Below are 23,184 nucleotides of genomic sequence, written 5' to 3' on the forward strand. Positions count from 1 at the left end.
CCAGCCCTGGAGTCAGGAGGAGCTAAGTTCAAATCCAACCTCAGACACTTAAGAATTGCCTAGCTGTGTGACCTTGTGCAAGTCACTTAACTACATTGCCTTGCAAAAAACAAAAACAAAAACAAAACAGAACCTTACTAGGCAAGTAACCTCCTTTCTGAGCCTCAGAGTCCTCATCTGTAAAGTGGGAATCATCAGAGCACCAGCCTCCCAAGGTCCTCTCTACAAAATTCTACATTTCTCTTACTACTGTTAGGCTTTAGAAATTCTAAAGAAAGCTTGGGGTGGCTAGGTGGCATAGTGGATAAAGCACCAGGCTTGGAGTCAGGAGTACCTGGGTTCAAATCCGGTCTCAGACACTTAATAATTACCTAGCTGTGTGGCCTTGAGCAAGCCACTTAACCCCATTGTCTCGCAAAAACTAAACAAAAAAACCAAACACATAGTTCCACATCACTAATATCTACCCCTTGAAGTAGTTTCTTCATAAAGATGGCAGATTAGGGGAAGCCACCCATCTGAACTCTCCCAACATTCCCCTCCAAACAAAGTTAAAATAGCAGCTAAGATCAAATTTTAGGGTAGTAGAGCCAAGAAAAGATCAGGGTGATACATTTTTCCAGCCTAAGAAAACTTAAGTTGATAGGAGAGGGCTATGACACTGGGATGAAGGCTTGTCTGGAGGGAGGTACATGTCTTACCAGTACCCACAACAGGCAATGGGTGGTCATAGCAGGAAGCAGCAACAGCAGATTCAGGAATTCTCTGTCTAGAGATGGTAAGGGGATGCAACAACTGGTCAGAAAGAGATTACATGGCTGGAACCACAGCAATTGGTGCTGATTGGCAACTCTATCACCTAATCATAGTTCTAGATCCAATTCCAGGGTGGAGAAGAACACTCGTACATGCAGCGACAAGGGATCATGGACCTATCCTGGGTGAAAATAGAGGACAGACCAGAGAGCACACCTCCCTATGGATCACATCACCCTGGAAGCACCAAAAACTTGCAGACCCTCAGAACTAACTCTGAAAATAGCAGTATGAAAAAGCATGTTTCCTAACAGCCAAGTAAGCACAGTCCAACTTTATCTGTGAATCTATTTTTTCCTGAAAGGCAATGAGGTTAAGTGACTTGCCTCTGATCACACAGCTAGGTAATTATTAAGTGTCTGAGGCCGGATTTGAACAGAGGTCCTCCTGACTCCAGGGCTGGTGCTCTCTCCACTTTGCCACATAGCTGCCCCCCACAACCCAACTTTAACATAAAATTTAAAGTCAAGAAATAAGTCAGAAAAATGATCAAACTACAATAACAACAACAAAGAACTTGACTATAAAAAGCTACTACAGTGGCAGAGTAGATCAAGATATAAATTCAGAAGAAGACAATATGAAAACAGTTATGAATGAGCCTCAGAGAAAAGTGCTAAGTGAACCCAAGCCCAATAAGAATCCTAGAAAAATTAAAGAGATAAGCAAGGTAGAGGAAAATTTGGGAAATGAGAGTGACTCAAGAAAATTATGAAAAGAAAATTAACAGCTTGGTAAAAGAGGCTGCACATGCATGTGCACACAAACAGACATACACACTCACATGCTGAAGAAAATAAAATCTTAAAAAACAGACTGGACCAAACAATAAAAGAGGAACAAAAATCCGTTGAAGAAATTCAAGAATTCCTATAAAATGAGAATTGACCAAATGAAAAAAGAGGTACAACATATCACTGAAGAAAACAATTCCTTAAAAATTAGAATAGGATGAGCAGAACCAGAAAAACATTGTACACCCCAACAGCAACATGGGGGTGATGATCAACCCTGATGGACTTGCTCATCCCTTCAGTGCAACAAGCAGGGACAATTTTGAGCTATATGAAATGGAGAATACCATCCGTATCCAGAGAAAGAATTATGGACTTTGAACAAAGACTAAAGACTATTCCCTCAAATTAGGGGGGTAAAACCTTATATTATTTTATAATTTTACTACCTCATACTTTATTTTTCTTCCTTAAGAATCTGATTTCTCTGTCATCACATTCAACTGAAATCAATGTATAACATGGAACCAATGTAAACACTAACAGAATGCCTTCTGTGGGGGTGGAGGGAGGGAAGCAAGAATGGGGAAAAATTGTAAAATTCAAAATAAACTCTTTAAAAAAAATAAAAGTGAGGAATATGAGGAGAGAGTAAAAATGTGCTTGTTTATGGTGCATTGCCTTCTTTGAGCAACTGAATGAAGCAAAACAAATTTTAAATAATTAATAGTAGTGCTTTATTTTCCTTCTTATATTAATTTATTAGCCCAAAAGGAGAGAACACATCTGAATGATGATGGGATTGTAGATTTTACAGGCACATTTACAAAACTCTTATTTTGGGCTCACTTTCTATCAATAAACTTACATTATTTAAAAAAAAAATTAGAATATGACAAGTGAAAGTTAATGACTCCATAAGACTTCAAGAAGCAACAAAACAAGATTAAAAGAAGAAAAACATAGAAGAAAACAGAAAATGACATCAGAAAAACAACTTACATGAAAAACAGAGCAAAAATAAAAAGAATTATTTGACTGAAAGCCATAATAAAAAAAAAAGAATCTAGACATCACATTTCGAGAAACTATGAGGAAAACTGTACTGATATTTTAGATCCAAAGGGCAAAATAGATATTAAAAGAATCTACCAATCATCTGGAATTCTAGCCAAAGAGAAATAAAGCTGATCATACTCTTTGACCCGACAATATCAATACCAGGTCTATATCCAAAAGAAATTTTTCTCTTATATTTTTCCTTCTATCTCATGGCTTTCTTTCCTTCCCCTTAGTTCTAATTCCTCATATACAAAATGACTAGTATGTAAATATGTTAAACACAACTGTACATACACAATTTTTACCAGACTGCTCTCAGGAAGTGTGGTAAGGGCTGGGGACACTAAAAGAGGCAAAACACAGTTCCTGCCCTCAAGTAGCTCCTAGTCTAATGGGAGAGACAACATGCACACAAATATAGACAAAGCAAGCTACAGACAGGATAAAGAGGAACTGTTGAGCAGGGGAAGGTACAAGAGTCTTCCAGAGAGGTTAGGGAAGGTTTCCTGTAGGGAGGAGGAATTTAGCTAGGACTTAAAGAAGCCAGGAAGATCAGGAGACAGAGGCAGAGATGAGAAGAGAGTGTCCCGGGCCTGGGGCCAGCCAGAGAGAATTTCTAGAGCTGGGAGATGGAGAGAGAACAACCAGGAGGCCAGAGACCCTGGATGGAGGAGAATGTGTAGGGGAGTGAGGTGTAAGAAAACTGATAAGGGAGGAGGGTCCAGGTTATGAAAGGCTCTAAATTCCAGGTAAGTCTGAATTTGGTCCTAAAGGCTGGAGAGAGTCACTGCAGTTTACTGAGGGTGGCTGGGGGTGGGTAAGATTGTCCTTTAGGAATGGACGGGCTGCTTTAGAGAGGGGAAACCCACCAGCAGCTCTGCCATAGTCCAGGCATGAGATGGTGAGGGTCTATACCAGAATATACTCAAGAAATGCTGCAAAAGTGAAATCAAGGTACTGGTGTCATATTGGATCAGGGGGATAAGAGTTGGTGAGGAATCCAGGAGAAACCTGGGGTGTGAACCTGAGGGTCTGGGAGGGGGGTGGTATTCCCCATAGAGAGAGGGAAGATAGGAAGAGGGTAGATAATGAGTTCACTTTGGGACATGGTGAGTTTAAGACATCTGCATGCTGTTTGAGATGTCTGAAAGGCATATGGAGACAGGAGATCAGAGGTGAGCAGAGAGATTGGGGCAGGAAAAGTAGATTTGAGAATCTTCAGTTTAGAGATGGTAAATAAATCCATAGGAGCTGATAAGATCTCCAAATGAAGTAGTATAGAAGGAGAAGAGAGCCCAGCACAGAGCCCCAAGGGACATCTACGAATGGAGGGTGAGACCTGGAGGAAGATCCAGCAAAGGATGGAGAAGGCAGAGAGAAGGAGAACCAGGAAGGCCGGCATCCTGAAGACCAAAGAGCAGATAGTGTCGAGGAAAAGAAAGTGATCCAGAGGGGAAAAGGCTTCAGAGGTCAATGGGAATGAAGTCTTAGAAAAAAAAAAAAAAACAGTGGATTTGATTGCTTGTTGGTTTAACTTTAAAAGTGGTGCTGATATATCTTTTATATTTATGACACCTTCAAGTCCAAATGTATTCTCCCCTTACCTAGCATGACCTAGAAGGCTATCCCTGCTATCAAAGAAGAAAAGAGAGAAAAAAGAAAAAGGATTGGTAACCCTAACCAATGTATCCACTCAGCCTGGCAGCGTATCCAGTATTCTTCACCCACAGTGCCCCACCTACAAAGATGGGGGCTGCTTTCCCTCTCCCCTTTTTTGGGCCCAAGCTTCATCATCATAGTTCAGAGCATTTTTCTTTTACACTGTTGTAGTTATTCTGGGCACTGTTTACTTCATTTTCTATAGATCCATAAATCTTCCCACACTTCTCTGCATTCTTCATGTTCGATATTTTCTTACATTAGTATTACATTACATTCATTTACTACAGTTTGTTTAGTAATTCTTCATTCAATGAGTCTCTACTTTGTTTCCAGTCCTCTGATACTGGCATATATTGGGCATTTTTTTTCTATCTCTGACCTTCTGGAAGTTTGTGTCCAGTAGAGGAGTCTATGATTCAAAGGGTATGAGCATTTTAGCCATCTTAGATAATTTCAATTGTTTTCCAGAATGGTTGGGCAAATTCCAGTCTTGCAGCTCTAATGGTATCTCAGACTGGACATCCAGTAGACATTTTATATGCAACAAGTTCAAAATGGAATTAATGATCTTTTGCCCCAACCCCCCCCCCCCAACTCCTACCTTCTTCCTTACTGTGGAGGGCACAACCATCCTCCCCATGCTTCAGGTTCCCAACCTAGGAGTCATCATCAACCTATCTCTCAACCACCAGATGCAATAAATTGCCAAAGTCAGTTGATTTTACCTTTGCAACAGCTTTCTAATGAGCTCCCTCCTTACCTCTGATACTGCCATCACCCTGGTGCAGGCCCTCATCATTTCACATTGGACTATGACAATAGTTGCTAGGGGGACTGCCTGCCCTAGTCTTGCCTCTATTCAGACACAAAAGTGATTTTTCTAAAGCTTAGGTTCAATCACATCACCAGCATCAACCCCCCACTCAATAAAATCCAGTGACTCCCTATGGCCCCAGGGTCAAATACAAAATCCTCTGTTTGGCGGTCACAGAACTTCAAAACCCAATCCTCCTTATCTCTCTGATCTATTGGCACCTTCCCTCCAATCCAGTGACACCACCTTTTGGGTTGGCATCTATACAAGATGCTCTACCTCCTGCCACCCTGCACTGCCTGAGTGCCTGCTGGCTTCCATGCTAGCTTGAATTCCACCTTCCACAAGACGCCTTTCTCAATCCCTCTCAGGAATAGCCTTCCCTTATAAATGATTTCCCATTTACTCTGTATAAATCCCTTCTCCCCATTAGACTGGGACCTCACTGAAGGCAGGGAGGTTTGTGCCAGTAGAGGCCCTGACTGACCAGGTGATACCCTGGCTCCTCTCACATTATCTAAAGCTCTTGACCTATGATTCTTTCCTGGAAGGCAGAGAGTCCCCTCCATCAAATAATAACTGTGGGGATGGATCCCCAAGAATGAGGCCTTCCATGGGTAGAGCCTGGGAACTGCTGCTCAGGGACCTCTCTGACCATTACCTCTTTCCTCTCGGCCTCAGCCTGACCTCTGGCTTGCGCTGCAGCGGCCTCTCGGTAGGAGCTGGCCTGCTTGGCCTGTTCAAACAGGGTCTTCAGCTGCTGGGCCGTGCTCAGCAAAGAGTTGACCATCTCTTCCAGACACAGCCAGCTGCGATGTTCAGTCATCTCAAGCCCATGGATCACAGCAGGTGATATGGCTTTGGTGGGGGTTGCAGGTGGGACTGCCAGCGCAGGCAAGGATGTCAACACTGAAACCAGGGGAAGCAAAATAAACCACTGAGGAATTCATAAGATTCTCAATTCAAAATGCCCTCCAAGGGTTTTTTGGACCTCTATTCTCTTTCACAACATGATTGCTATGGAAATGTTTTGCATGACTATACATTTATTGCCTATATTGAATTATTTACCTTCTCAATTGGGGGAGGGGTGGAGAAAAGGAGTGAATTTGGAACTCAAAGTTTTTAAAATAAAGATTAAAAAATATTCTTATATGTATCTGGGGGAAAATAAAATATTAAATTTACTTTAAAAAAATTAACAAAATGCCCTCCAAGACAAAATCAATCTGACCCAGAATTGATTCTTCCCCAGGGAGATCTGTCACCATCACATGGAGGGCAAGGCATTGCCATAGATAATGCTACCTCTGATGCCAACCTCATCAGCCAACGGAAAGGAAATGAAGGGACTCAGTAGGTCCAGTTGTTACATCAGGGGAATCTAGCCCCTGACAAACAGTGTCATTCAACATTGAACAGAGGATGCTGGCACACTGAGAGAGATGGCAGTTAGAAACAAAACATGGGGAGGTATACAGGGGAAGAAAGAGAAAAAGACAGAGAGGGAAAGATAGGATGGAGGGAAATAGAGAATGAGTCTTTGTAAATGTGAACATCAATATTATAAATGTAAATATTCCTATAAAATAGCAGACAGTAGAGTAGATTAAAAGCAAGATTCCTACAATATGTAGTTTCCAGCAACACATCTGAAGCAGAGAGACACACACAGGGTAAAGGTAAAAGGCTAGAGCAGAATCTATTTTAGGTTCAAGCTCAAGTTAAAAAAAAAAGAGCAAGGGTAGCAATTCTGATCACAGACAAAGCAAAGGCAAAAACAAATCTAATTAAAAGGGATAAGGAAGGAAAAAGCTATTGTAAGGCTAAGAAAAGATATATTTGTGAAATTCTGTGAAATACTCTTTATAATGTACATCAACTTGGGAATTCCTGAATAAGCTATGGAATATAAAAGTTATGGAGTACTTTCGTTGGGTAAGAAATCATGAGCAACCTGACTTCAGAAAAGCATGGAAAAGCTTGCAAGATTGAGTGGGCAGCTAGGTACACAGTGGAAAGAACACTGGCCCTGGAGTCAGGAGGACCTGAGTTCAAATTTGACCTCAGACATTTAATAATTACCTAGCTGTGTGGCCTTGGGCCAGCCACTTAAACCTATTGCCTTAAATAAATTTTTTTTTTAAATTTCTAGACTTAATTTTTTTTTTAAGTTTTGGCAAGGTAATGAATGGGGTTAAGTGGCTGGCCCAAGGCCACACAGCTAGGTAATTATTAAGGGTCTGAGGCCAGATTTGAACTCAGGGCGGTGCTCTATCCGCTGCACCACCTAGCTGCCCCTAAATTTTTTTTTTAGGTTTTTTTTTTTGTAAGGCAAACAGGGTTAAGTGGCTTGCCCAAGGCCACACAGCTAGGTAATTATTAAGTGTCTGAGACCGGATTTGAACCCAGGTACTCCTGACTCCAGGGCCAGTGCTTTTATCCACTATGCCCCCTAGCCACCCCCTCCCCTACATTTCTTAAAAAAAAAAAACTGATGCTGCATGAAGTGAGCAGAACCAATAGAACATTATATATTAACAACATTGTGAGATGATCAATTATAGAGGAACTTCTCAGCATTTCAGTGATCCAAGTCAATCCTGAGAGACTTGTTAAGGAAAATGCCATTCACATTCAGAGAAGAAACTATGGATTCTGAATGCAGAGCAAAGCAGACTATGCTCCCTTTTTAAAATTTCTTTTATGTTTTCTTTCTCATGTATTTTATCTTAGTTCTATTTCTTCTTTCACAGCATGAATATGGAAAGATGTTAAACACAATGACTATACGTGTCTCATTGTACCTGTATTGGATTGTTCCAAATCAGATTGTTTGTTGCCATGGGGACTGGGGAGGGAAAGGAGGGTGGTAGAAAAATGCGGAACTCAAAAGCTTGCAAAAGGATACATGTTGAAAACTATCTTTGCTTGAAATTGAAAAATAAATTTTAAAAAATTCAACATCATGGGCAGCTAGGTGGCGCAGTGGATAGAGCACCGGCCCTGGAGTCAGGAGTACCTGGGTTCAAATCCGGTCTCAGACACTTAATAATTACCTAGCTGTGTGGCCTTGGGCAAGCCACTTAACCCCGTTTGCCTTGCAAAATTGCAAAAAAAAAAAAATCAACATCAGGGGCAGCTATGTAGCACAGAGGATAGAGCGCCAGCCCTGTTCAAATCTAGCCTTAAGACAGTTCATAATTAGCTAGCTTGTACAAGTCACTTAACCCCATTGCCTTGCAGAAACAGAAAAAAAGGAGTAGGTTCGATTGGATGAACCCCATGGCTCCATCTATGATATATCATGCTCCTGATCCTTCCTAGTTGTGTTATGCCTTGGCCTAAACTTTCTGAGGTCAAAGGCCCTCTCTGATGAGACACTGAATCTGATATAAGGGAGCCACTGGAATTAGGCTGCCATGTTTCTTTTCTTAGTGGAAGTTGGGGCGGACATAGAAGAGGGAAGCCCCTGGCACCCAATAGGTGGTTAAAAAGTGAACAGGGGCAGCTAGATGGCACAGTGGATAGGGCACCAGTCTTGAAGTCAAGAGGACCTGGGTTCAAATCTTGACCTCAGATACTTAATAATTACCTAGCTGTGTGACTTTGAACAAGTCATTCAAACCCCACTGCCTTGCAAAAAAAAGCAAAAAACTTATACAACAAAACTCAGCTTATCAGCAAAAAGGGCCCAAACTCAAAAAGGAGTTTAGAAGATAGACCTGCATCCCACCAATCACCACCTTATCCCACAAAGGATAGCAAAGCAGGGTGGTCTGTTTTGGGACCTGTTCTCCCCCAAGCCCAGGGCACCTTCCTCTGCCACCTGGATACTCTTCTTGCCCCAAGACTTCCCTAATTCTGCTCTGAGTACCCATTAACAGTTTACCCTTCCTCTGTTCCCCTCCCACCCATTCCTCCTCTCACCTACCACAACCACTCCTTTTTTAAAAAAAGTGAGCTTCATGGAGAATTTTTCTCTTTCCACCACTCCTATATCCTACTGTATCCTACCATCACCCTCCTAGAGAGGAAAAATACCTAACGGGTCCACTGAAAGGGAGAGGATTTGCATCATTTTACAGTCACAGGAACCCAACTCTGCAGAGAAGGAATTGGGGCCAAGCCATGCTCGGGTTTCCAGCAGCAGGCTCTGCTTCCCTCATCACTACAGTGAAAGACCCTGAGGGTCCCAAGGCCTGTCAGGCACCAAAGACCACCTTGATGATTCCCAGAGTCATTCAGGAGGCAGCTGGTTATTAATCTCTTCTCCTCTCATTTTTGACCATGTCCCTTCTCACTGAAGTGATCCACCTTTCCTCCCACTATTGGCTCTTGTTACTTGTCCTAATCCAACATCAGATTCTCCTGGGCTCTGGGAACCTGGGCAAGTCACTTCATCTGTTTGCTTCAATTTCCTCAAGTATAAAACTAACAGCACCTCCCTTCCAGGGCCGTTGAGAGGATCACCTGGTATGATATTTGTAAAAAGATATTTACTCAGCACAGTGCCTGGAAGACAGCAGGTCCTTAATAAATGCTTGGTTCCTTTCTTCCTTCTTTTGTGATGGGGGTGGCTGTATATTCCCCAAGAAGACCTGGCTATGTTTGAGGAGGGTCCTCATCCCTGCGGAAGCCACCAAAGAGAGTACCCACCCCTAGAAATCCAGTGGCTTTTGTAGCCTTTACCAGAATAGCAAAGGGGATCACTTATGAAGAGTTCATGACAAGCAAACTAACAACTGGAGCACACATCCCTTCCTTCCTTTCTTGGACTCTAGCATAATCCAACCAAAACCCCCAGGTAAAGAAGAAACAGTAAATAGATTTCCCACCTGCATCCCCCCAAAAATGGCAGAGCCAATGGGCAGCCACAGTCTCTAGGGCAGCTTGGGTCCTCTAAGGGAAAGAAGGTGTCCTCATCCAAAGACACAAGGAACCTCTGAGGCAGATCCAGGGTAACATGGGGAGGGAGCCCTGAGGAGCTGCAGGGAGGGCATACAGACTAGGGGGGCAAGGACACCTGCCATGTGAGCAGATCAGCACCGTAGCCAGACAATCATGGTGCACAGCAGCCAGACTATGAAAGCCAAACAGGGAAGTTTGAAGTTAAGCCCAGAGGCAACTGAGAGACCCTGGGGTCTGGGGTGGGAGGAGCAGGGTCAGAGTGTTGTTTTGAGAAGTTTGGCTCTAGATAATAAAGTGGAGGATGATTGGGAAGGGCTGCAAGGCTGCCCCCCCCCCCCCCCCCCGGTCAGCAGCAGCTGGGGGGAAGGGAGAGAAGGGTTTTTGTGGACACAGACACGGAGGGAAGAGAGGGAGAAAGCAGAGCTGATCTTGGGGTGGCCTCAGTCCTGCTTTCCCCATGGGAGAATTAGACTGGCTGCCAGTCTGGGAAGCCCTTCTTTTTTCCTGAATTGAACAGAGTCCAGGAGGAGATACCATTAAGAAGTCCCTGCATTTGATCAAGGAACCAAAGTCCCTTTTATGCTCACAATGACATCTCCTTGATTAAAAAAGAATTCTAAATCCTGTAATATTTTTTTCAACCTTTTTTACATTTGAAAGTATGCCAGGGGCAGCTAGGTGGCGTAGTGGATAAAGCACCCACCCTGGAGTCAGGAATACCTGGGTTCAAATCTGGTCTCGACACTTAATGATTACCTAGCTGTGTGGCCTTGGGCAAGCCACTTAACCCCATTTGCCTTGCAAAAACCTAAAAAAAAAAAAAAAAAAAAGTATGCCAGTGAAAAATTTTAAAAGCCCTATGAAAGGAGGACCAATTTTCTCATCTCACTCTGGGCCTTACTGTTTCCCAGAGAAAATATAAAAGTCATTTCCTTCTTGAAAAAAGGTTATCCCTTAAATTCTGATGTTTTAGTATTCCTAATTCTGCTACCATGTATAATTAAAATGTTTGTACATGACCTGATTTTCTTTGTTTGCATAATTAAAGAGTTGAATAGATGATATTTAAAGGTCTTTCAAACTTTAAAACTGTTATATGCTCTCAATTTAATAAACTCATTTTATTATGCAACAATGAATTTATGAATAACTGTATCTATCCCCAAAGCTTATTTAAAAACCTGTTGTTTTGACTTAAAATTTTATTCACAAAATGATCTACCATAATTCCAGTGGATTAATGGTGAAACATATTGCCTACCTTCTGATAAAAAAGTGATGGACTCAGAGTTCAGAATAAAACATACTTTTTTTTCTGGAAAAAAAAAGAAAAGAAAAAAGACTATCCCCTCCATCACAAACCCAGCCTCTGGAGCCCTGGAACTTACCAATTTTGGGATGAGATGTTGGCAATGCGGCTTCTGGAAAGGGCGATATCGGGCAATTGTCTTGATAGCTAGGGTAATGAGGCTCTGGATGACCAACCCTGCAAGATGGCTGCACGGTGCTGTCTTGTACTATTGGACAACAAGGGGGTTATCAGTCTCCCTATGTATTACATCTGATAAGCTATCAATCGATGGAAATAACTTGAGGATTTCATGTGATGTGAACTCTGTCTTCTAAAACAGATTATATGAGATAATGAGGAAAGCCAGGAAGCTTTGAGAATGTATCAAAAATAAAACCTTGATAACCTAAATATCCCATACTTCTGTCACTGATGACATCATAGAAGGGACCAATAGTAGATCAGAGGGTCAAAGGGTCTGATCATCTTGGGGACCAACCTGTGCTTCTCTCTGACTGCTGCTGCCTGGGGTCCCCTCTGCCTACTCAATGGGTGTGTCAGGAGATTCCAAAAGTCCTTTCCCTTCTATTTCTCCCATTTTGTCCTCCGAACAAGGATTCCAAGCACCTCCATGTGGGCCAAAGTCTGAGCTTCTCGGAGCCTCCGGTTTCTGTCCGCTCCTCCTCCTCCTTCGTGCCTGTGACATCAGTCAAAATGCCTTCCTTCCTCTTCTCGTTCTTTTACAATTTTTGTCTGTGTAGCTAAACACAGTCTCCCTGAGTTGTTCCAGACACTCTTCTTTGATGCACAGTTCTGAGCACATGTTCTCTTGTAAGAGAGGGGCATCTTCTTGAGTGGCACTGCTTATCCAGTCTTTTCCAGGGACTGACCTTGCTAGTTATAAAACGATGTCCAAGACACTGGCCGATTCCTTTACACAGACAGTCTGGGGGACACACTGTCCCTTCAGTCCTGTGTCTTGCTTATGATTTCCCTTATTCTGATTCTGTTGATGTATCAAATTCTATAAGAATTGCTCCTTGGCATGTTACTTTGGGAGGGCCCTACTGGCTGGTTCTTAAGGTTCAAGTTGGGAGTTCCTGAGGAACTATCTCCCAAATTTTCTACAATTCTATAATACTGGCTCAGACTAATTGTGAGTAGTGACTATCTCTCCAATTATGTAATTCCTCTTTTATTTCTGTAAAAAGTGTCATCATTTTATTTATTTAAGCCAATATCCCAATAGGCTAACTCCTAATTTTTGCATTTTATAACTGAATGCAATTTCTCTATTATCTCCTTGTTTGGGTTACATAGAAATGCTAGGGGGCCATCTCTACTTGTCTTGATCTATAGTTGGTCATTGGACTCAGATGGCTCCAAAGAGGAAAGTGAGGCTGGTGACTTTGCACAGCCCTATCTCATTTAAATCCAATTCATTTGCATGACATGGCATTACATCCCTGATGTCATGGTCCTCTTTGAAAATGAAGGACAAAAAAACAAACAAACAAAAAAACCCAAAAACCTTAGGGGCAGCTAGGTGGCGCAGCAGATAGAGCACCGGCCCTGGAGTCAGGAGGACCTGGGTTCAAATCCGGTCTCGGACACTTAATAATTACCTAGCTGTGTGGCCTTGGGCAAGCCACTTAACCCCATTTGCCTTGCAAAAACCTAAAAAAAACAAAAAACAAAAAAACAAACAAACAAACAAAAAAAGAAATGCTAATTGCTGTGGATTTATTTTTTAATTCTGTTACCTTATGAAGCTTTGGTCATCTGAACTAATTTCTTCTTTGACTTCCTGGAGTTAAGTATTATTTGAAATCTCCTCTACTTCTCTTTCTTATCATTGCTATAACAATCATTTCTAAAACTACATTAAATAAAGCATAAGAGAGGAAGTATACAAGGTAAGCTAGATGACACTGGATAGAGCACCAAGCTTAGAGTCAGGAAGACCAGAGCTCAAATTCAGTCTCAGACAACTACTAGTTTTGTGAAATGGGGCAAGACCCTTAACTTCTGTATTCCTCAATTTCCTCCTCTGTAAAATGAGGATAATAACCTCCCAGGATTACTGTAAGATCAAATGAGATAATTTAGTATAGTGTCTGGCACAAAATAAATGTTGTCTATTATTATTATTGCTATTATTTTTATTTATACTGAAACAGAAAGACTGCTCAACTTGAAGTCAGAATCTGGGTTCTGCCATCTCAAGCAAGTCCCTTAAGCTTTCAAATCCTATTTCTTGTCATTAAAAAGAGGAAGCAGGACTAGATATCTTCTTTTTTTTTTTTAGGTTTTTTTTTTTTTTGCAAGGCATTTATGGCATTAAGTGGCTTGCCCAAGGCCACACAGCTAGGTAATTGTGAAGTGTCCGAGACCGGATTTGAACCCAGGTCCTCCTGACTCCAGGGCCGGTGCTCTATCCACTGCGCCACCTAGCTGCCCTTAGATATCTTCTAAAGACCTTCCAACTCTAGATCTGATTCAATAATCCTAATATTAGAGAAAGACAATGTTTTACTCCACCTATGGCAAAGTCTCTAGTGTTTCTCTATTACAAATAACATTCATCTTGATTTTAGCAGGCTACTTAATAGTAAATAATATTAAACAGCTTTCTATGCCTAGGCTTTTTGAATTATTAACAGAAATGGCTGCTATAGTAATTTATCAAATTTTGTTTCTTCATTTATAGAAATAATCATGTGCTTATATGATCAATTATAATTAACTTTTTACTGAATATTAAGTCATTTTTACATTCCTAGTATAAATTCAACTTTATCACAGTGAGTAATTTTAGGAATATAGTCTCTTGTTTAAGACTTTATTTAAGGCAGCTAGGAGGCGCAGTGGATAGAGCACCGGCCCTGGAGTCAGGAGGACCTGGGTTCAAATCCGACCTCGGACACTTCACAATTACCTAGCTGTGTGGCCTTGGGCAAGTCACTTAACCCCATTGCCTTGCAAAAACCAAAAACAAACCCCCAAAAAGACTTGATTCAAGTGTTCTATCAATGTTCATTAATGAGATTGGTTTATAGATCTTTTTCTCTGGTTTATCCCTTCCAAGTTTGGGTATCAGTACCTTATTTATCACTTAAAGGGAGTTTAGAAGTGTTTCCTTTCTAAATTACTGAGAATCACTGTAGTAATCACTGTAATAATTCCCTGACTCTATATTCCATCTTCTGTCTCCAATAGACTGGAAAGCACTCCTTCCTCACCTGTGCCTCTTATAATCATGGAATCCCTTCAATGCTCTGCTGTGATGCCCCCTTCCCAATTCCTATACTTGTGTGTGTTTTCTCCCTGCTGACCAAGTTTGAAGTTATTTATTGGGGTACAGATTGCATTACCCACCCCTAGCAGAACATAAGCCCCCAGAGATTCTCAAAACTTTGTAAGGAATGACCAGAAAAGAACTATATCATCTTGACAGAAAGTACATGCAAAGCGAGTTTTGATTTCTCCAAGCCAAACAGGGTAAGGTCAACCCTTCACTTTGCTATTTTTTTCTGACATCCCCTTTTCCCTAATTCTGATCAAGTACTCCCATATAGTTGTCTCTAGGGATTCCTACATCCCTGCCTAATAAGGATTCTCCTTAGAACTGGACTAACAAACACACTGATGGACAATTGCTCAATTCCAAGAAAAGGCTGAGTTCAGACAAATTACCAGTTGCTCCAGTGAAGACGTCCCCCTGGGCTGGACTTTCTGAGATAATGGCTGTGGCCTCCACAGTTGATGCCCGGTCAAAGGTCAGAGCACCAGAGGTAGTAAGCTGTCCAGGAGTCACGGTAACTGGAAAGATCAGAAGCATCTTTTCATCATTGGAACTCAAATCAAAGCACTTCTTGTCTTATAGCATACCGACTCAGCTCCCTATCATTAATGGGCATCCTAACACAATTGGCACTTTGATGAACAGGCCAACATGGAAGAAGAGAAGGATCCATGGCCCACAGGACTTGCTGTGAGGAAGAAGTCTCCTTGGGATCATCCACAGTTAAAGAGGTTCCTTCATGGGGAATGGCTGAGACTCTCATCAGCCAAGGTCCCACACCACCAGCTGGGACCAAACTTGCCAAAAGCCCCTGCCCAGCTGGCTCCTCTCTTGTTCTGTCTCTATTAAGAGAAGGGCATTCTAGAGGCCCCATGAAAGCGGCTTCCTTAAGGGTGAATATAAGACACCAGAGATTCAAAATCAAAGAACATACAAAAAACTGGAAATGGTGAGAAAATGATGCTTCTGGAGCTGAGGGTCTCCCCTCAACAGTAAGACTGAAGGAAAGTCCCACAAATATCTGGGAGAACATGGGCAGAACTGACAGATTTCCTGAGGACTTACAGGTTGTGGTGGCGGTGGCTGGAAGCAAGGGGATGTTCTTAGAGGAATCCTTCTTCATGGGCGTTGTTGGTACCTCGTTTTCTTTCTTTCGTCTTTTATAAGGTACAAACAGTCTGACTGGGCCACTCTGAGGAAAAGAAGGAAGGGGCATGAACCTTCGGTCTTCTCCATGTGACAAGTTTTTGTTATCCCCATTTTAGAGAGGACAAAACTGAGGCTGCAAAGGTCACTGGGAAGAGTGCCCACGGCAGGGTTCTCAATGTCCACTGATCTGGGAATCATCCTCTAGGAAGGAGGAAGTCTCCTTTAGCCCAGCCTCCTTTGCCTTTCTGCCTTCTAAAGTTAAGGACAGATCAAAATACTCCCAGGTTTCAGTCACCCTGGGCCTAGAAGGGCTCTTAGCTGGGGGGGGGGACACGGGACACACAAGCTGCCTAGCCAACTCCTCCAGGGTACAGAATAAGCCTGGTTTTGGGTTGCAGAAATGTTTTTCCCCCTCATTTTGAAAGCCTTGTTATAAGGGATGACATGCAGAGGCATAAAACCCAGCTCTCTGGTTCAGTGCAGGCAGCCTTCAGGGGCAACATGAAGAGGGGATGGCTTCTGCCACCTGATTAGGAGCCCCTGGATGGGAAGGAAACCCCAAGGATAAGCAGTCCCCTTTCACCCACCCACTCAGCAGGTCAGGCCACACAGCTGGGGACTTACTAAGGTCATGTCATCACAGCAGGCAGCACACGTACAAGAGGCAGCGTGAGGGTTGAGGATGCCATCCTGCAGGGCGAAGAGAGTTAACACCAAGGTGAGGCCCACCATTGTTCAACCTCCCCCTCCTCTCTTTCACCAGCAGCCCCCAAGCCCAGTTAGCAAGTTCATCCCAAGGACGTGGTAGTCGGGTCCCAGGGCAGCTCATTCAGGCATGGGGGATGTCCCAGAATGTCTAGGAGGGTTCCACCCTGAGATCTACCCCCACAAATTTCTGGGCCAAAGAAAAATGAAGACCATCATAGGAACAACAGTTCCCACCTAGCCTCCAGCACTTCCATTCTTGGACCTCATTCACACACACCTTTCCTTGGGCTACTGGGAGCCTAGAGTCGGGGAAGGCACTCAAGGCAGGGAGTCAGTTTAAACAAAAGCAAGGAGGTGGGCAATGGGGCAGCCAGCATGCCTAACTGGATGAAATGGAGCTTCCTAAACAGGGCAAGGGCTTCTGGAAGACCCCTGGCCAACTCTTAGGGAGAGACTGGGGGCACATGAGTTAAACCTTAGAGGATTTACAAAGGCAAGGGGAGGCAAGACTCCCCCCAAAAGCAGGAGACTCTAATGGCTAAGATTAAGAGATCCAAATATATCCTTCAAGGGACAGTGCTCAAGAAGGGGCAGGTTTATTCAGATGACCACTACTGATTGAGCAAAACAGGGGCTAGGAGCAAGAGTGGAGGTGAGATGGAGGGAGGCAGTCTGAGAGGCTGGAGGCAGAAAAGGAGGAGGGGAGGTAGTCAGAGGGAAAAGGGGATGGATGGGAGAAGAAAGGCAGGGAGCAGAGGAGCAGAAGGGCAGCTAGAAGAGTGAAGAGAAGGCTCCTGTACTTTCTAGAACTTTCTTGCCAAGATGAAGAAGAAGGCCCAGTAGGTTGGCCCCTCCTTTGGCCCTTCTCCTTTAAGACCAAATTCAATTCTCTTTGTTTAACCTCTTTCTTGGCCTTTTTGTAGCTGGTGGTGTTCCTGGTCCTGGCTTCTTGGGACTCTTCAGGTTCTGTAACTGCTTCCTCAGTCTCTTTCCTTCCTGTCAATCTGCCCCCAAGGTTCTGTATATGGCCCCCTCATCTCCCTCTCCCAGCTTTTTCTCCCTCCTTTCTTGCCTTCCTCCCTCTCACCCTTCTCTCTCCCCACTCCTTTTTTCCCTCACTTCTTCCCCCTCTTCTGTGAGAAGATGCTGTTGTTAGGTTTCCACAGACTGAATTAGAACAATATTCACCATCCAAACAGATGCCCCTGGGTGTTTGAAGAGACCCATATGCTACACAATATGTGTAGGAGTGTGGTGAAGAGATGGAGGGCAGAAACCCAATCAAACGGCTAGTAGAAATCCTCAGATTTCTCTGGAAGGCCAGGCCTCCTGACTTCACTAATATGTATGCTTAATTAGCCTCATCCATATTGACTTCTCTACCCAAGGGAGAGTTTAAGGTTCATTATTATAACAACATGGAACGTATATGTAAGCATGACTGGGGTGGGGGATACATATGAGGGAGCCTGGACCAATCCTGGCTGGGGAAGCGGGGTAGAGTAGGACTAAGCATAGAAGCTAACTCTGGCTTCTGGCTTAGATGCTCATAGGAGCTCTCCACACCCTTCTTACAAGAACCGTATTAAAGGATTCTTCTTTCACTCCAGACTTAGTTTCATATGAAGAGTGAGGCTCCATTCAGCATTGAACTTCCCATTGAGCTTTGCTGAAGAAGTCGGGAGGAGGGGGTTACCCTATTTCTAACACTTCTCTCTTCCTTCCTCCCTCCTTTTCTTCTTCCCATCTCTCTGTCTCTTTCTTCCCCCTCTTTTTCCCACCCTTCCTCTCCTCCCCACATTTTTCTAAAGCCCCACTGCTGGTACCTCAAATTCAATATGTACAAAATGGAATCAATTCTTTCCCCAAAGCCAAAGTTCATCCCCCCTTCTGACTTTTCTCCTCCTCCCCATGACCATCCTCACACTTTCTCGCTATCCAGATCTTACCCATTGCACAGATGACCTGAATGACGTTGGTTCATTGAGTCTCTCCTCCTGTAGAAGGAGGGGTTTGGACTTGATGGCCCCTCAAAATCCCTTCCAAGTCTCTAGTTGAGGGAAGCTTCTTGCCTTGCCCCCAAAACCATCTCCCATTCTATCTCCTCCATGTCACCCAGACACTCCTCAGCTTTGATTGGCAGTCCCCCTGCCTGGCATTTCCACAAGGTAAAAAAGTGGTCATGGATATCAGAGACCCCTTCACCCAAATGAGAATGGGAAAGTATTTATCTGGACAGGGGTGTTCCCAAGCCTAGGGAGCAACACCCATACCTGCCTGCTTGCCCTCTTTGGACCCATCCTCCAGAAAACTGCTAAGAGCCCCTGAAGGGAATGACTATGACCTCACAGGATCCTCAATGGAAGGTAGGGTTCATGGTACAAATGAGGAAAGTGAGGCAGACAGTGGTAAACCAGACCAGACCAGGGCCTCCCAGCCAGGAAGTCTCTGAGGCCACAAGTGATATCAGGTCCTCCTGAAGCTGCACCTACCACAGGCGAGACCCTAGGCTCCAGACCTAGAAGTCTACAGAAAGCGTAAGGCAGTCAGGACCAGGGGTCACCAACTGGCCGGTCAGTTGGGATGATTCTTCCCAGGCACAGGGGAAAGTCATCTTCTCTAGGAGACTTGTCCTGCCTTCCATTCCCACTGAAAGATCATCTTGCCCCTCTTTAGTTCCTAGGGCCTCAACCTTGTCAGAGGCTAGTTGCCTTCCCCATCAAGAGCTACTTCTCTTAGCCCACTGACCCAGCATTTGGACTTCACCCATGCCCACCACCACCACCAACTAGGTGTCCACAGCATTGTCCAGCATCTTCATGCCACCCTGGAAGGGAGTGGAAGAGGAGATAGGAGAAATATCTAAGATCATGTGATTTATGCCAGTCTGATGTTTTCTGTGGGCACCCTGGGCAGCATGGGCCCTTAGCAAATGGAACTTGCCCCCTCCTCTAGTATCCTGTCTCTCAGGATGGGTACCTGACCCCAGTCACGTCAAGGGATGGGTCCCCTTCTACCGGATTTTCCCCTGACTCTTCCCTGCATGACACTCATTCTTGGCAGATGCACTCCCTCAAGCCTGAGCCCAGGCACCCAGGTACTGCTCGTGACCATTTTCCTTTCTTTCTTTCCACAGACATTCTCACTAGACCTTTGTTTTCAGTCTGTCCTCCAGCAGTTTATTGTCTCTCCAGTAAAAAGTTTAATCTGTGAACTTTGCAACTTGTAAAATAAAAATTCTGAGCCCTAAGTCTCATCTTTATAGTGGCACCACCCATTTCCCTGTCAGCGAGAGGGCATGGGAGGAGGGTCTCCAGTGGAGTGAATACCTCAGAGATCTGAGGAAGAAGAGACACTTGGATGACAGGAATGGGAAGAAAAGCCTTACTGAACATGTGAGGTGGGCATGTCCCCACCTCCCCCAGAGGACCTGCCAACCCTAGGAAAGATCTGGGGGAGATCTTTGTAGGGGCACTTCTTCCCTGCTCAAGCCCTGAGGCAAGGTCCTGGCTGGAGGAGGGGCCACTCCACACCTAGGACTCTCTCTCTAAGGACTGCACAAGACCTCCAGCCCCCAGGGTGCAGGGCCCCTCCCCAGTGTTCACGGGGCCCGGGTCTGCAGCCAGGCCCAGAAGGATAGAGAGCACCACATCACCTGAATGAGGCACTGCAGCGGCCGTCCAGCATAGCGGATGCTTCTCTTCCAGTCCTTGCTGCTGGCTCTTCCTGCCATGGCTTCAAATTCCGTCGGGCTGTACCAGTTCTCACCTTGTTTAATGCAGCGGCCTCGCCCACCTACAAAGGCAAGTGCCCATCAGCCCCTCTCCAGCCAACAGAGTCCAAAAGATCTGGCCGAAGGGGGAATGCCTTCCCTGCCCTCTGGAGGCTTGTACTCCAAGGCCTGGGAGAAGGGAGGGTATTTGGGGGGACAGGGGAGGAGGGGCCTGGCCTGGACCTCTCCTACTTTGCCCGTTCACCTGGGAGACTTTGAGCTGAAGGGACTGGATTTCCACCAGGAGGGGGTGAGGATAGGGCAAGTGTGAATTAAATCAGAACCTCCCAGGCAGAACAAGGGGAAAAGCCCCAGGATCTATGGGGCCCAAAGCCCTCTTGTAGGCCAGCTTCTATGCTGTCCGTCCCTTGGAGAGCAGTGGCCGAACCCCATGAAGGCCATCCATCCATCCCCATCCTGTGAGCCTGGCCAGCTGCCACCTGTCAGCACACCCACACTCGACATGTGGAGCAGGGTGAAGGTGGGGAGGGGTCCACGGAACACAGCCTTTACACAGCAGGCTGAGAAGGCCCACAGAGCCTTTCAAAGCTCCTTTGGTGGAGCAGTCAGTCCCAGAATATCAACATACAATTTAAAATGGAGTGCTCCTCCACCTGGGTTCACCAGGAAAGGCCTCCCCCAAGAAAAGGCTCTGAAGGAAGCCCTACAGGTATGAGGCCCAGGGACCTCCCTTGAAGCAATGGGGCCTGCCCAGAGGAGAGAGGAGGAGGAATCCTGAAAAGGGGGTCAGCTTGGGAGGGGCTTTGAAGGCCCAACACAGAAGTTGGCATTTGACCCTGGAGACAATAGGAAGTCCCTAGATCTTACTGATGTGGTCATGGGAGGAGGGAGTCCCACTGGAAGCTGAGGGATGATGGACAGGAGAGGAGAGAGACCTGAGCCAAGCCGGCACCTCCCCCACAGAAGGCCACCGCAAAAGCCCAGGAACGAGACAAGATGTCATAAAGAAACAAATCTTGAGAGGAAGAAAAGTCTGGGGTCCTGGGCAGGGAGCCTGGGTAGATGAGAGAGGTTAGGGCTGGAGAAATAGATCCAAGAATCACAATTTGAGGAGGGAGAGGGACCAGAGCAGAGGGCCAGCACAGACTGACCTGTGGTCAAAGGGCATGGCAAGGAGAAGTCAGCAAAGGAGTGGCCAGAAAAATCTAGAAAGGCAGGCAGACAACAAGCACAATTTGCCATGTGTTTTACAACTATCTCATTTGAGCCTCAACAATCCAGGGAGGGAGGTGCCACTATTATCCTCATTTTACAGCTGTGGAAACTGAGGCAGCAGAGGTTCAGTGACTTGTCCAAGGTCACTGAGCTAGGAAGTGTCTCTGCACTGGGGGCAAGGGGATTGTGGAAGAGGCTAACAGTGCTAGAAGCTGCAGAGGCCAAGAAGGATGAGGACAGAGAAAAGATCACTGGATTTGGTCACAAAGGGGTCCTGGGTCATTTGAGAAAGAGCAGTTTGGCCGGGGCCAGACCAGAGTAAGGGGAGACAATGAGTCGGAACTTTCAAGAAATCTCAAAAGATGGCTGGACCCTGTGGGTGGACAGGGGAGGCAGAGGGGCTATCAAATGGAGATGAGTCCAAGTCTCATTACCCATCCCTTCTTCTAATGTTCCCCTGGACAGCCTCCTCAAGACCTGGCTCCTGCTATCACCCACCAAATCCAGGCCCCTCCTCAGCACCCTCCCTGCTCTCTGTCTGCTCTGGCTACACTCTCCTTCCTTCTCCATCTCGACCCTTGGTGGGCCCACTCAGCTCATAATTTCATCCCACTCCTCTGGTCTAACCATGGCCATCCAAGACTCCCACTGCTTGCCATCGAATGAGCCATTCTCAAGTCTCCTTTTGTAGTCTCTCAGTGAAAAGCTGAGGACTTACATGAAGCCTGAGCTCACCCTTCCCCATCACCCCAACCTCAGGGGTCAAGTAAGCTCATCTTCCCCTTCCTCGTCCCCCTGGCTCTCTCCCTTGGCTCCTGTCTCTTCCATTTTTAAAAGTTCCTTCTTAGCTCTTATTGTCCCTTTCTCTAAGTACCAATTCTGGTTGCCCTTTCTCTGTCTCTTTCCCCTCCCTTTCTGTTCTGCTTTCACGACTTCTCCCTTTCTCTCCTTCCTTCCTTCTCCCTAATCTCTTTCCCTGTCTGCTTCTCTCCATGTCTCTCCCTCCTTCTCTCTTCCAGCTCTGCTTCTCCTTCTCTCCCTTCCTCCCTTACCCTCATCCATCCTGTGTATCTCTCCCTTCCCCCCCACTCTGTTTCCCCTCCCTGATAGAATGGAAGCTACATGAGGACAGGACGTGCTTCCTATCTGTCTTTGCATCCCAAGTGTCTAGCATCTGGTAGACGCTTATCAATGCCAACCGACTGACAGAGACCATGCTGCTCTAAACTGGGGCATGGGAGCAGCAGACAAGGTGAAACAAAGTTCTGAAAATGGAAAAGAAAGAAAGGGCCTCTTGGGCTAGCCCCGGAGTGGTGTGACAGAATGTTTTCTGTGCCAGATTCTTCTACTGACTTTCAAAACTAAATTCCCATGATTAAGTCCCAACCAAAAGTGAATTCCCTGGGCTCTTTGGCAATTGTAGGGTCAAAATGACTCCAGAGTCAGAAAAGGCCCCTCTGGGGGGATGGCGGACACCTCAGGCTGATCTCATGTTCCTGGACACTGCAAGGAACCAAACAGATTTTCAAGGGAAGGGCCAACAACATCAGGCAGCCTGATCAGGAAGACATCACCAGGAGGAAGCCCCTGCCTCTCTCAGGGAGCGGCCTCTTCCCTTTCCAAGATCAGGAAAGGTAAGAGACTGCAGAGATGGGGGGGGCAGGGCGAAAGACTGCAGGGGCTCTGAGGAGTTGGACAAAAAGGGAGCTCCAAAAGACAGGTAGGGGCCAGCATGGCAGACAGTGAGGCAGGAGAGTGGCTTGGGCGCAGAGTCGCACTGGGGGT

General features: G+C 45.2%; 1 protein-coding gene across 7 annotated transcripts in view; it reads right to left on the reverse strand.

Annotated features, from left to right (window-relative positions):
* The window catches only part of DEAF1 (DEAF1 transcription factor), a 70,319-nt gene that overhangs the window by 36,616 nt on the left and 10,519 nt on the right, over positions 1-23,184 (reverse strand). For all 7 annotated transcript variants that reach the window (XR_012477228.1, XM_074230730.1, XM_074230729.1 and 4 more), the window contains exons 5-10: positions 20,107-20,246; positions 16,368-16,433; positions 15,660-15,786; positions 14,987-15,112; positions 11,388-11,516; positions 5,750-5,997 (exon numbers count right to left, since the gene is read on the reverse strand). Coding sequence is in view for 6 of the 7 variants with exons in the window: in XM_074230730.1 (XP_074086831.1) it covers positions 5,750-5,997; positions 11,388-11,516; positions 14,987-15,112; positions 15,660-15,786; positions 16,368-16,433; positions 20,107-20,246 (836 nt within the window). In the remaining variant the exon portion in view is untranslated. The remainder of the gene's footprint in view (positions 1-5,749; positions 5,998-11,387; positions 11,517-14,986; positions 15,113-15,659; positions 15,787-16,367; positions 16,434-20,106; positions 20,247-23,184) is intronic.

This window comes from Macrotis lagotis, chromosome 3 (genome assembly GCF_037893015.1).
Source record: "Macrotis lagotis isolate mMagLag1 chromosome 3, bilby.v1.9.chrom.fasta, whole genome shotgun sequence".
Taxonomy (NCBI): Eukaryota; Metazoa; Chordata; class Mammalia; order Peramelemorphia; family Peramelidae; genus Macrotis; species Macrotis lagotis.